The following is a 15105-nucleotide window of genomic DNA, read 5'->3' on the forward strand; positions in this document are numbered from 1 at the left end:
ATAGATTCAATTTCCTAGTTATTTATTAATCCTTCCTGCGAGATCTTCTTTCTCATTATGTATATTCGTTGTCATTTATAGGTTTATCACGACGTCCAAATATTCATGTTCTCTATCATTAATAAGACTAATAATTCTAATCTTTTCTTTTTCATTAAAAAAATTATAAATCTTTGCACTTGTTAACTGTAATAAGAAAAAGATTTTCTGTATTAGTTTTTTTTTTTTTTTTAATGACTGACAGTTTGAACGCTGTAATATATGAAAGAAGATATAAATGAAACGTAACAAATTTAAGTTTTACCTCGCGTTGTAATGGTGTACAGGTTTGCGATAAAGTTCAAAAGCGCTTCCTCTCTGTTCCCTGCTTCCAGCGAGATCTAGTCCACTCGGTTCCCGATTATGTCCTGGACTCGTTGGGAAACTTTGTCCAGGTGCATTGTGTCCATTGTTGACGACGTACCCGTTGTGATTAACACTGTTTCTATTATGTGAAAGACCGAGGCTTAACTGACTGGCACTATTACTATGACTATGAGTCGACATTGGCGGGCTACAATGCGCATGCGTATGACTCAAACTGTGATTGTGCGCAGGCGTAGATAGGTGACTTAAATTGTGATGTGAATTTCCGAGATTTGAATCATGTCGATTTGGTGGTGGTATGTTGTAATAATACTGTCCACTATTTCGTTGGACATTATTGATACCTTCTACCTAAAATCAAAATTTCTTATTTTAATGTTTTTTCTTATTTTTATATAGACGAGAACAGCCTTTCGTAAAAATACTTCACTTACATGAGAAGTAGCAATGGAATAACTCTTTGAATGTTGATGAGTATTATTTACTTCATTTCCATTATTTTCTGTTTGAGTCAAACTCGTTTGTGGTGGCCTATAGTTTTTTGGTTTCGGAGGGGGTATTGGCTTGTAGGATCCTCCAGGTTTATTTTGCGGTAACGTTATCGACTTGTAATCAGTTGTGCGGCTACAATATACGAAGCAAAATATTCTAGCGTACAGGAGTGTGATAGGTAAAAATGGATAAATAATAATAAAGATGATGAAAAACAAAAATAAGATATCTAAGGCGAGAAATATACAATCTATAAAATAAAAGCTAGGAATCCAATATAAAATAAACGAATGGTCTTAATAATAGCAGCCTTAATAACAGTGTAGTGCATTCAAATTCGAAAATGAAATTTTTTTAAGAATAATTGTATGATCTTCTGTATAGTAAATAATGATTAAAATCATACGGATGCCCGTGTATCTAACTATATCTATGAAATATAGGATAATAAAAGGTACAATGAAATGAATTCAGACTAGCGTATCTCGACTAGAAATATAGATTCTACAGGCTCTCCTCAATGGTCGAGGTTTTCGTGCCATCATTCTAGAATGCAAAGACGAACAGTAAACAGATATAGCTTAAGAATTCGAACATTTTCATATATGAGCTTTCCTCCGTAGAATCACGAACTATGCGTTTAATTAAATCTTGATCCCACCTATAATAAAAACATACCTGTATTTGGCATAATCAGTTCGTGGTTGGGAATCATGATTTGGAATTGGTTGCGCAGTTGATCTAGTGAATCTGTAAGGATCGTGTGGTCTTGCCGGTCCGCCACTGCTTTTTAAGTCGTCTGGGACATTGGGACCCAATCGACCGGTTGATGTACTTAAACCCGGTACTCCATAACTGGTATTTCCATTTGTATTATTGTAGGAATCATAAGAAGACATGCTATCGTAGCTTCCCTATGAACACGTAGTAAAACATTAAAATCAGCACAATAATTTTTACTAAATTATTATTTAATGATAACCCAATATGGCTGTCTATTGATAATATAATGACATTAAGCCATTCTTACGGCTTTTGGTTGGGCTCTTTCAAGAGATGATGTGGCATTAGCTTTATGAGGTGTTGCATTTATATAATTTGCAACGTCCAATACCGAGTCTGTCTTATTTAGCAACCGTTCTTGCGCAGACCTCCCGATAGTGTTTCTTTGCTGTTGACTACTCGGCTTTGCATTACGATCCACTCTTGGAGGTAAATCAGGAGGACTATGATGAGAAGAAGATCGTGGCTCGAATGAACCACCTAAATATTCTGGTGATCCTGATTGATTGCTAACTTGCCCTGATAATGAAAATCCGTATTTTCCATCTCCCATTCCCCCTTGTGATCTTCTTTTTGGTTGTTCGAAGGATTGCTAGAGATAGACAGATAGTGGCGCTTCAGATTTTATTTATCATGATTAAAATATCTAGTATTACGTCTATAGTATAATTATAAATTCATTAATTCATAAAGCATTTGTAAATCGATTCAGGATTATTCAATATTTTCAATATTTTATAAAAGTAATGGTTATTTGATTAATATAATTGAATTTTTCACCTGGTAAGTGGTCGAATATGGAGGAGGTGCAGCAATGTCGTCTTGTGTAGCGATGCTTGGATCAGAGCTGCTTTTCAATCTAGACGGTGCACCCAAAGCACCCGGCAAAGCTGGTGCCGGACTAAGTTCCAAGTCACTCTCCGGAGAGGAAGCATAGGAGAGGCGAGAAGTCATCGGGAATAGGAAGTCATCCGAGAGTGCTTCTTCCGGCTATCATCGCAGGACACAGAGGACAACACGTTACAGAGGTTTATGCTCTATTCAACCCTTTCAGACCTTTACGCTTGTAATATCGCAAAACGTTGATCATACATCATCATTGAACAAAGAATTGTTCAGTTCGTTAAAAAACAGTCAGACGTTCCAATGAAATTAACTATAAACTGTAAACAAAGTCGAGGTAAAAAATATTGTATTGCGGCAGTGATGTCTGAAAGGGTTAAAATACAAACGGAAAACAAATACTTGCCATTCGGTTAAGCTTAATTTCTGAAATTCAGTTAAGGTACTTTGAAGATTACAGAGCAAATTAGAATTAAATCGATTTATGCGTAAATATGAAATAAAACGTTTCTAATTAAAAAAAATATTTTTATATTTCAATCATTTTTTAGTTTGTCCGAGGACGATGAAATGTTCGATAATTACTCAGCTTAGAAGGACTCGCATGACAAAGTCAAGACAAAATATACCATAGAACATTCTGTTAGTTTTGCAAGATGCAGGATGAACGGTGAAAAAAATTCCTATAAAACGGTTTTAATTATATATTTCAATATATTATACGTGTGTGTGTGTATATATATATATATATATATTTATTTATTTGTTTGTTTATTTATTTATTCGACAATATACTCTTAATTTTTGTCCTAAATTGCATTTCTAATCATGCAACTTGAAATTTGCAGAGAATTCTTCCGATTATTTTTTGATAAAAAGTTTTTTTTTTTCTTTAAATATAATTAGCATTACCCTGTCAGCACTTTAAGTGTTTTTACATACTCATTTTTTTATTAGAAAAACAAAATTATTTCAGTACTGTTCGTATAGTTTCTTTCAAAAGGTGGTACAAGTATAACATATATATTTAATTTCGTCAATAATAAAGTAAGAAGTTTTCGTAACGTCGCAATTTAGATAGATGTTTTTAGTAAGTAAAATAGAAAATTACAAAATATTCTTTTTTCCATTCTGACTAGCTTCCAAATACATAGTTACAAAAGTTTCAATAATATACTGTGAGATTATTTCATTTGAACTTAATATGATTTCCGCTAAAGCTATGAACATTCAGCCATGCAAATTAAATTGAACATAAGATATAAGGTGCCTCGAATATCTTAAAATACAACAACGCCAACACGTTATCTTTAACATAGAAACTATATTAATCGAACGAATATAATGATCGAACGATATATTTAAATATATTTTAATTGTAAAAGTAAATTGCACTTAATGTGCAAAACTAAATTTTTTATTTAGAAATTTGAAAGAAGTTCAAGATTTTTGTTAATAGGTAAAATAAAATATTTCAAATGTTGAAGAGAACAGTAACACAGATCGTTCTTTTGAAGGCGATAATCAAGACACCTAACTAGGAAAAGCGGGATTTAAATATAGCCGAAAAATTGCTCACGGACAACATCAGAAGTTAAAGACGGATAAGAAGGTAATGAAAATAACTTGTCCGTGTGATATGTGTCATTTTCGTTTACGTCGTGATATATGGTTTCCTTCAAAATCGGCGGGGGTACAGGAGGAGGAGGTAATTCGCGAGGGTTAGCGGACGAATAACATGGCTCCCACGTCATGTGTCGACCATATGACGGCTATAATAAATTATTATTTTACTTTTACGCAAATAAGGATCTTATCTGATCATTCGTCTATCGATGTAAAAATTAGATTACAAATTAAAATAAGTAATTCGAGAGAAAATCACTTCGATCAGTCTTGATTATTTCAATTAGTTGTTTGAAACCAGGTCGTGCTGCTATTTGTTGTATCGAGCAAAAAAAAAAAAAAGAAAAAAAAGAAAAAAAAAGATAAAAAGAAGAAAGAAACGTTAGGAAACGTAGTAAAAACGTTCTTACCTTAGTTTGACTCGTCCAAAGTAGTCCTTGTTGTTGTCGGTCGATCAGTTCTCTTAATTTTCGATACCAAGCTTCCGGTGTGGTTAACGTAATCACCGCGCTGAATATATGACCCCAAATTTTATCTAATTTTTGACATTGCTCCAGAAGCTTTTTACTACTTTTATGCGCCGATCTGAAATCAAAATTCAAGATTGTCTAATTATGCGTCTGAAAAACAACATCGATATATTTGTTTGATGGATACTTACTTAGGAATTCCGGCACGCATCTCCTTGATAATTTGTTTCGTTTCAGCTTTCAGAAAAATGACTATAGGATAGAATTGCGCGTAATTCAATCGATCCACTGCGTTTGGAGTGATGTCCAATAAAGCATGTTTTCCTCGATCCATTACTTCTCTGATAGCACTAAGTCGAATGATACCCGATGACTTTGTATTCTTTCCAATGTTATCATCTAACTGATTTTCCATTTCTATGAACGAACAACCAACGTTTAAATTATTATTCGATTAATTTTAAGGTGAATTAAAAAAAATGTTGCTACTCACGTGGAGACGTGAATTTATCAGGAAAGTCTTTCAACAACTTTTCTCTAGCTAGATCTGCAACAGGACCAAATAATACTACAGGTCTGACAAATCCTGGGTGCCTTAAGATTACTCTTTCATACGCTGGAAATTTGCTAACACTGTCTGAAAATACTACATCGTCCCAATGATCCTGAAAATGATGAACAATAGAAAAAATATTACGACATTATGACAACCGATTGTACGAATAAATTATGCCAGGAGTTTTATTAAGTAGATAAAAAGAAACATACTCTGCCAAGAGATTTAGAACGTCTATGACTGCTTCGTCTTCTCCTAAAGAAACTACCTCTGCTTTCACTGGCACTCATTTCCTTCTTGGTTGCATTGAATTGCGCCGTTGCTAGTTCTTCGGCTCGTGCTTTATTTGGAATTATTCCTTTTTGTACTTCCTGATTATTCCTACCAATACGAAACACCTGCCACGAACCGACAACACCGTTGTGCAGCGTGTCTACAACGTGAAACACATCTCCGCTACGAAAACTCATTTCACCTTTTTGCGGTTGTTCGTAATGGAAATGAGTTCTGCAATATGATACGAGATTTCTCGTTAAATATACATCTTTAAATGTATGTCGATTTAAACGATATATTAGTTTTTTAAAATTCTATTTAAATGTTTAAATTAGTACGTACTTTATGTGAAAAGAATCGCCCTTTCCAGATGCTACTACTTGATCGTATTCCTGTCGTCGGTGTTGAACGATCAAATCAATTTGTTCTTGGAGGCTAAGTAAGAAAAGGACAGCCTCTTCTCTCGTTACTCCTTTCATGTCCATATCGTTTATCTACGATAACATATATCGGAGTTGTACATACATGCTTTCATACACAATATCAATTTTGTTCATTTTAAGACGAGATCGATAAAACATTTTACTTTTAAAATCTTATCTCCAGGTTGTAAACCCTGAAGAGATGCCGGGCTTCCCGCTTGAACGGCTGTCACGAAAACGCCAGTTTCGTTTCCGCCACTTAATCTAACGCCCACTGATCCCTCTTTTTGGAAAGTAATAAATCGAGGATCGGGCCTAAAAATTAATCGATATTAATTGATATGCGATAAATCTTTCATAATAGTCGATGGTAATGGTAATAAAAGATAAATCTTACATTGGAAGCTTGTTCCTAGATAAATCTTCATCGTACAATTGTCTCCTTGTGCTATAATAATCTAAAACAGAATATAGACGTTCCACTTCCAATTGATTGACATTTCAATTTATAATTATATTATATTGTAATATATTTCATTCGTGTATAAGTATTCACATGCAAGTATTTCGAAATAAACAAAATACGTTTTACTATTCTTTCTTTAATTCTAACAAAAAAAAAAAAAAACTTCATAACGTTGTTCGTTTTACGAGATGTTTTATGAGATTTCGTATTTTTGAAAATCATAAATAGAGTACCGCAGAAATCATACCTTCTGGTCTAGGAGGCGGTGGCCTCGGAGGGTCTACCGTAGGTGTTGCAGGAAGATCTAATTGACTGAGAGATACATCCATCAATGGCCCTCTTGCACGACCTCTAGGAACAAGATTGCTCTTGTCCTCTATCGGTTGCCTGGTTGGAGGTGGAACGTACAAGTTCTGGCTACTGTAACTCGTCGTACCAGAAAGATATTCGCCAGTTTCACTCTTTGCCTGTTGTTGAACGTGACAGCAGGAATTGTCTCGAGTTACCACGATCGACAATCTATCCTTGCACTGATCCATCAATTTCTTAGCTTCCTTTAAGGTCATATTATCGGTAGCCACGCTGCCGATTCGTGTTAAAACGTCTCCCGGTTTTACCCCTGTGTTATCTCGAGTTACTTCTTTCACGTAAAGACGACACCCGAGAACAATCCCGAAATCTGCAGAAAAATGTATTTAGATCGATCGATAAATGAAAGTTTATAAAAAAGGTAATTAAATTTCATTCTTAAATTCCAAATGTTGATTATAATATTTTAGAATTGAAGAAAATTTCGATTTAGTCACCAAGTGTCTTTATCATAGATCGGTGTTATTGGAAGATATTATGGATAAAAAAAAATATGTTTTATCTACCATCTTTTTTATTATTTCTCGTTAAAGTCAACCGATGACTCTGAAGAGTGGAATTTCCTATACTTCCAGAAGTATTCGACGAAGCTCTACGCTTAACAACTAAAAGAACCGTCGATCCGGAATCCCTGAGAACACGAATTGCTGCTCCATAATCGGCGCCCTCCAACGATATTCCATTGGCAGATATTATGCGATCATTTACTCTAGAAAATGATAATTTCGCGTGTTGGCATTACAATAAATATTTCTAATTTCTATACTGTTCATCGCTGTCTGATACAAGTCAATCAATTTTCAATCATAATCTTATATAAATATCGATATATTAAATATTTTACATATTAGAGTACTAAAATAAATAAATAAAATACACACACACACACACACACACACACACACAAAATCTCCATAAATGTTCTTACTGCAATTTTCCTTCGGCTGGTCCAGCTTTCAAGACATCAGAAATCGCGATAGCAGGATCGCCATTAGTGAAATGAGGATTATCCCGACCACCAGAAACAGCAATACCGAATCCGTAACCCGGAACTCTGGTAACAGTAACATGATGAACCTCCCATCCTCTGTCGCCGTTCTAAAAAATTTTCGTACAAAAATAAGTTAGAAAAGACTCAGCGTATTTTAATCTACAATGAGAAACTCGTTATCGTGCTTTCATATTTTATTCGTTTTACGATAACGAATTTTGTACATTGTTTCGAGAATACCATAGACATATCGAAGAGTCTTTCCCTTTTCTCTTTCCTTCCTCCCCTCCCTATAAAATTTCAACGAATTTAGTTTCTCGTGAACAGATAGCGAGAAATCGAAAAAAAAAAAAAAAAAAAAAGAAAAAGAAAGAAACAAACGGAGTAAGTACATAATTGGATGAAAATTCTAGGGGTTTGCGTTAACAAGATTCTTCTTCTACTTAACACACATTTAACTCGAACCAAATCCAGGATCACGTTTTATTTCGAATTCATAACGTGGTTCGGTGTAACAAAACCCAGGTTTTACATAAATTGTAATATTGAATTTAATTTTCAACAAAATTTTGTTTTAAGACATTTGTATAAAAATCCTTGTATTTATCGTAGAATTTTAGTAATAATAATTATAATGACAAGAAATATTTTCAAATTTTTTATTTATCCCTCTAAAACAAAGACAATGATATTTTTGAAACACTTTCATTTATTCGTGCGTGATTGTTGATTCGCACCTGTGCATCGGTTCCAACGGAAGTATTGTGAAGAATACCGTGTGTCGTCGAAGACGAATTTTGGGGATTAGCCGAATTTCCGACACCCACGTTGCTATCGTTTCTATCCATTGTCGTACCCTGAGGAACTTCTTCGTCTTGAAAATTCGGCGTCTTTCCGTTTAACACCTCTGAACAACCATCTTGACTACACGTGCATTCTTCCTTATCCATATACTCTTTCTTTTAAGCTAAAGCTGCATCATTGTTCCACAAAACTTTTATCAAAAATGTTTACGTGCCTAAACTCGCCTCAATTTGAACACTTTTTATCATCGTTTTTACTTAACTCTCTTATCCGTGCAACAATCGAAATCAATATATTCATTTTGGAAAATTTTCTTTCACGATATTCTCACGAAGCTTCTTCCTCTTTCTTTCTTTTCTTTCTTTGCAAATTTTCTCCTTAAAGATTCGATTAATTGCCTTATGGAAAAATTCCTCCCACAGATTTCGTAACAACTAAATTTTCCTAAAAACTTATTTTTGGATTCTGTCGCTATAGAAATCTATTTTCCTTTGATCTTAAATCTCTTAATTTTTTCCCTTCTATTCAATGTGAACTTAATTTTTAAAAAGTTGGTCATAAATTAATTAGCGTTTCCAGTTAGCCACACAAATGACGGGGGTATGCGTCTTCTCGGAGGAATTTTCCGACGCATAGGCGTCCCAACTGTCCCAAGCAGTGGCGTGAAAACAGCCAATCCCACGTGCATCCCAGATATAATATCCAACGTGGCTTTTTGCGTTTTTTCTTTTCTTTTTTTCTTTCCCTCTTATCCTACTAGACTACTAGATACTCTCTCTCTCTCTCTCTGTTCTATTGTACGAGTATTCTGCGATATTCTACGCTCTATACCATAGGATCGCACGACCTCATTTCCAATAAAAGAGTTTCCCCAATTGCGTTGCGTACCGTGCACGATGAGCGCAACACGCGGACAATTCAAAGCAACGCGTAGTTATGGAATTCCATTTTCCTTTCGGGCGATCAGACCTTCACTTTCCTCATCGTTCTAATTCCATATTTTACACGCCAACGTTTCTTCGTTGATCTTGAACGTTTCGTCTTGACTAACCGAATTCGATCTCAAACAACTAATCGCCTTTTCTCTTTTCTTTCTTTTTTGTTTCATACGCCCCAAATTCTTTTATCTTACATTCAACGATATACGTTTCTATCATTTCAGAATATTCTTCATATTTGAAGCTTGTTTTATAGCGTTCGAGGATTTTTGTATTTGGTTTCGTGTTAACCACGAAATTTTTTCTCTCGGCATAAATTAATTACGTTTTCTTTTCGGTTTTGCTTTCACTGAAAATTTTATTGTTTAGAAGAGGTTAGAATCGCAAGATTTCCTTCTTGATATTTCTTGATATTTTCATTGGAAACACGTATTCCGTTCTCTCTTCGGCAATTTCATTGGCGGTCTTTCATAAAAATCGCACAAAGGGACTTCTAATCTATTTACTTAGCTTTTTCGCACGTTTGCTGACTGCACTGCAAGTCTATATCTTTCGCCAGTGTCCATTATCTTCTATCACACACGACGCTGTAAATTTATAAAATTCATATATAAAACAAGGGAACACGCGCATTTCGCGTTAGAAATTTTAGAAAAAAAATTTATTATCGTGAATTTTCATTCCTCTCTATCCTCTTAATTTTTAATCTCGTCGAAAAAAAAAAAAAAAAAAAAAAAAGAATAAAACTTCTCATTAAAAATAGGAGCTACTTTCCCTAAATCGATCACGGTATAGGATGATTTGATTAATTTTACCTATAATTCTTATATTATTCTAGATTTACTTTTCACGTTTTTACGTTTCAATTTATAAATAACATACGCTAAACTTTTAAATCAAAGATATATTTTGTCGTAAATTATCGTATTTTTTCATGGAAATATCAAATTGCTTCGAGATTCGTAAAAAGCTGAAACAATCAAGGTTGCGTCGGACACCACTTGTTGCTCGGAAAACCGAGGAACGAGGTTGGAAGATTCTATATCGTAGAAGTTCCGGTGCTTCCACTACCATTGAAACTTCCATTTTCCAAACTCGATTTACAAAGGAGAAGTTCGAACTGCTATAAACGTACAGACTCTTGGCAAACGAGAACCTTTGAGGGAAAAGGTATCTCGCTGCATTCGAAAAATCTCAGCACCACGTTGTCAGCGGAGAACGAATTCCAATCATCCGAGTCACCCTCGGCCAATCAAAAGAACGACTCTATGAGAAAAAATTTTCAGAAAGCAAGGAAGCACCGCAACTTCCGCATCGTTCGCTCCACCAGTAATGTTTTACTAGAGATTCGCTCGACGAGACTTCTCAAACCACTATAAACATTCATCTACTCTTTAATTAACATCGACTTACTACAAGTTACCATTCCATTGATTATCTATATTAGAGGATCGAAGAAACGTGAAAGATTCGTTTCAGAGCGTTGTAGAAAAATTAGTAGAATAATTGTTTAAAATTCCTTGGTAATTATCGAATAAAGCAAATAAGAAACAAGAAACGAGTTGCATTAGAAAATAAACTTTAGGCCTTACAGTTGATATTCTTGTTTCATTGCAAAAGCTTTGTGCTACAGAAATCTCGTGAGATAATCTACGATATACCTATTTATAGGGGATACAACGAAATACGTATATTCATAAATAATATAGGAAAAACGAAACTGAGAGATTCTATCTGTTTTTAATAAGACAAATAAGACAATAAGATAAGAATCTTTGGAAATGATTTTGGGGACAGAAATGAAACAGGTACAAACCGTAAGATTCGGTGTGAGAAAGATCCGAAATAAAACATCTCACAATTCTATCCAGACGAGTCGCTGTCCGCCGAAAAAGGGAAGCTCAGAAATCCCACGGTGTATTTTAGACCAGAAAATCCAAGATCCACCTATCGGTACTTGAAATTGCAGCGGCACAATTTTTCTTACACATCCAGCGATGTTCCATGCATAAAATGTACACTTAAAAGCTTCACCAGCAGCACTTGCACGATCACTGAGTTCACTTCAGACCACTCGAAACGGAGACGAAAGTCGGTATATACACGAGCAAAAGTTGTAGCAGCTTAGGGCGGCTGTACGCATATCGGGAAGTCGAGAAATTCTTGGGCCGAAGATCGGCTCGTATAGTTTGGAGCGTGGCTTGGTTAAAGCAGGCGGCAGGTCGACGCAAATCGGATGAGAAACGGGCTTGGCGGCTGCGGGGAAGAGTACGAAGCCTGCTTGAGTGAACGTGTCGCGGACAGTGGGAAATGGTAGGGGCACCACGGACCTACGCTACAGGACCCGGAGAATAGTAGGGAGCGCACAGCATGCGCGTGCCTGCGCACCGGTTTTCGGCTTCACTAGTGATGGGCCCGATCTCGAGGCATCAACGTGTATCCGGTATATGGATTTATCGTTTTAATACTACAAACATATCATCATGCATTTCTACATAAATTCATATGTTTTTAAAAATATAATTTAAAATGTAGCACCTCGGTAGAAAATTGTTTCACCTACCAACTATTATAGAAAGCATTGTACTTTGGATGTTCCATGTGATTTTTCATTTTAGTGTATTTCTAAGAAAGACAGGTGTATCTGTAAAAGAAAATGTAAAGTTTCGTTCCCACCCTAACCTTCCTTCAAATTCTTCGGACTAAAGATTTCTAAGAAGTACAAACGATACATAATGGTTTAATACTTTGTATTATACATGATCTTTCAGTAGCGGCCAACTGTTAACAAACACCTAAATTACTAGAAACCTGGTAAAGCAAGCGTTCATATATGTATATTGATTATTGATTATTTCACCGTATGTTCGAATGGTATCGTTATGTTTGTAGAAAGTTGTAATGAAAGACGTCAACATAGTATGATATTTACCTCTTAAGCGGTAGCGAATGTACGTACATAATACTCATACGTACACATGATATATATATATATATATATATATATATATACACGCTGCAGAGCCAATATACGTGTATCAAGTTTAAGGATTCAATTTAAACATTTATGTCCACATTCTATATCTCCGTATATCATATGTTATTGTGTTACACACAATTACTTACGAACAATGTTTATACTAGTTCAATGAATTAGAAGAAAGGTGGTCTCAGTTATTTGTCGATTTTAAAATATCAACGGCTAAGACACGAGAAAAGCGGAACAAGAAAAGATTTAAAAAGATAATTGAATTAAAATATGAAATACCGTCACATTCTAGCTGTTATTAACGTTAGTTTAGTTTCCATCGATGCAATATAAGATAACGAATTAGCTTGTAACATCCTAGACGATAGTATTTTAGATTATCTTCACAAAGTCTTCGATTATTTCGAAATTGTTCACTTTGTTTGTCAGATACAACTGATTTTTACTTGGTTTGGAACACCCGTTATGTGAAAGTCACATCTGGACTTGAAGCACGTGCGCGTATACGACGATGAAGGCACGTATTATAAGCAGACCAGTACGAGATGCTGAAAGTAGCCAAATTGGCGTATCAACAAAACAAGCAGTATGTAAGCACATCTAATTCTGTTCCATTTTAATCAATCCTTTAGTCTCTCGATCAATTATTCCTTTTAGTGTCGTAGATTATATTATCTGATATTACGATATTAAGTCAAGATGTTTAATTCGTTTGTTCTTAATTCGATTAAGAAGTATATAAATTATTATATTCAAGTGCATTTCACGTCAGGTGTATGCTTTATGATTGCTCGATGGTCGGTAATTATTGTACCACGAAAAATAGGTATCTTTGGGATTTAACCTGTATTGCGTTTATTTTGTGCAGCGTCGAATCTAATTCTACTACCTGCGAATCCAGAAGAAAGCTAGGACGGGGGACACAAAAGAGTGATACCTGAGCCAGAAAGACACATTCCAGCTGCTTGTGAGGTGTGTCATATTCCAGCTAAACTGGCGCTTTTCCTTGCGTATGTTCTTAGCGATGGCTTTAAGCCTCGAGTCGATTGGGATAATATTTTTGTAATGGGAATCTCGCTTTTAATTACCGTTGTAATCAGAAAATATCATAAATAATATTTATAAATATTATTTGCCTTAAATTAATGATAATATTACGCTATAGATATATATATATATTATAACATTAATATTATAATTGATATACGTTTAATACTAAAATATTTGTTACATTTTTAACATTTTTTTTATGGTACCCCTATGGTAAATCTATAGTTAGGTTAATTTCAAAATTAAATTATACAAGATTATTAAAATAATAAAATTATACAAGATCTAGCTACTGTGAGATAATAGTTTGTGTTACGTTAGATAATAACATTTACTTGAATAAATGCACTTTGCTTACCTTACGTCTTCTTCTGTCTCTTCCATGTTGATTCCCAGCTAAAAGAAAATTATCTTGAGGTACGTAGTTCCTTCTTCTTTGTGTACTTTTTTTTATATCATGCCGTTTTTTCTTCTTCTTCCCATGGTGAAACAATTTACCGAATATCCTCATCTCAATCAATAGTCGATATTGACGTTTTCTTACTAGCTCCGATCTCCGTCGGTAACTACATTAACAAACAAAAGAATAAAACAATATTTATTTGCACTTACATAACTAACTTAACAATGTTATTATTATTTATGAACATACAAATTATAATTCTAACAACGTTTAATATTTACTAAACCGATCTGTACGCAACGTCTTATTTGAAACAGTATATGTTAAAGTATACAAAGGTAATGTTATTTGAGTAAATACTCCATTTGAAATAACAATATTCAATAATCCTTTAATAGAAATTCAATACTGACGTCAATTATGATAATAGAACTTTATCTTCGCGTCTGAAATCTTTTTACAGCTATTTAAAATAACTTCGCCGCGTTATGAATTTGCAACCAACTATTACTATTGCTATTTGCATGCATTAACGTCGATTAGTATAATTCCAGACGTTGAACGGAAATTTGTAGACATTATACGTCGATGAGATACTATAATTTTCAGGCAAATTGCATAAGAATTCAATAGTTTGAGTAGCAAAATTTAATAAATTTAACAAGGGATATACTCCTCTTGTGTTTCATAAGTCACTTTCTTCACTTTTCACTATTAGAACACACCATTCGAGAGGAAAGAAGAGAATCGATCACAAACGATTACCGTTCTTCGAGAAAAGCTTGACGAAACTAACTTTTAACGCGATCAAGCCGGAGAAATATTCGGTTAGAGGAACGGCGAACGCTAATTTGCGGAAGAACAGTGAAAAATGAGCGGAGGGACGATTCGAAATGTGGGCGGTTTCATAACCTGGCTTATCGTAGCGGGTGTTGCTGATACCAGATGAGTCGTTGGAATTCTTTCGACGAACGATCGATCTATCGACCATACGAAGCCCCAAATTCACGCACTGCTTTCGTATTCTCCAAATTATGACGCGTTTTGTCCTGTATTCGTCAAATGAGAAAACAAACACACACACACACACACGCGCGCGCACACGAACACACGCACGCACACACGCACACACACGCACACACACGCACACAAAATTAAAATAGACAAATCGAAGAATGGTGTTAGTTTGCGAAAAAGTCTAAAAACTAAATTAAGAAGTAGAACCGGTGGATTTATAATATTATTTAAAAAAAAAAAAAAA

At 34.7% G+C, this 15105-nt stretch overlaps 1 protein-coding gene across 5 annotated transcripts; it reads right to left on the bottom strand.

Annotated features, from left to right (window-relative positions):
- Positions 1 to 5: 5 nt before the first annotated feature.
- pyd (zonula occludens-like protein polychaetoid) lies at positions 6 to 14907 on the bottom strand. Of its 5 annotated transcripts, none has more exons than XM_069126248.1 (18): positions 14757 to 14907; positions 13800 to 14007; positions 7598 to 7767; positions 7176 to 7378; positions 6548 to 6979; positions 6232 to 6292; positions 5999 to 6149; positions 5755 to 5906; positions 5349 to 5643; positions 5074 to 5245; positions 4772 to 4997; positions 4521 to 4695; positions 2422 to 2631; positions 1889 to 2233; positions 1537 to 1772; positions 801 to 990; positions 305 to 717; positions 6 to 186 (listed from the first exon to the last, which is right to left on the bottom strand). In XM_069126248.1, the coding sequence occupies exons 2-18, from the start codon at positions 13950 to 13952 to the stop codon at positions 183 to 185; spliced, it is 3588 nt and encodes a 1195-aa protein (XP_068982349.1). In that variant the 5' UTR covers positions 13953 to 14007; positions 14757 to 14907; the 3' UTR covers positions 6 to 182. The 5 variants fall into 5 exon arrangements, with proteins under 5 accessions (XP_068982349.1, XP_068982348.1, XP_068982347.1 ...); XM_069126247.1 differs by having other exon boundaries at positions 14610 to 14871; XM_069126246.1 differs by having other exon boundaries at positions 14518 to 14871.
- Positions 14908 to 15105: the final 198 nt, after the last annotated feature.

Source organism: Bombus flavifrons, chromosome 13, assembly GCF_040668555.2.
Source record: "Bombus flavifrons isolate JBK064 chromosome 13, iyBomFlav1_principal, whole genome shotgun sequence".
Lineage (NCBI taxonomy): Eukaryota > Metazoa > Arthropoda > Insecta > Hymenoptera > Apidae > Bombus > Bombus flavifrons.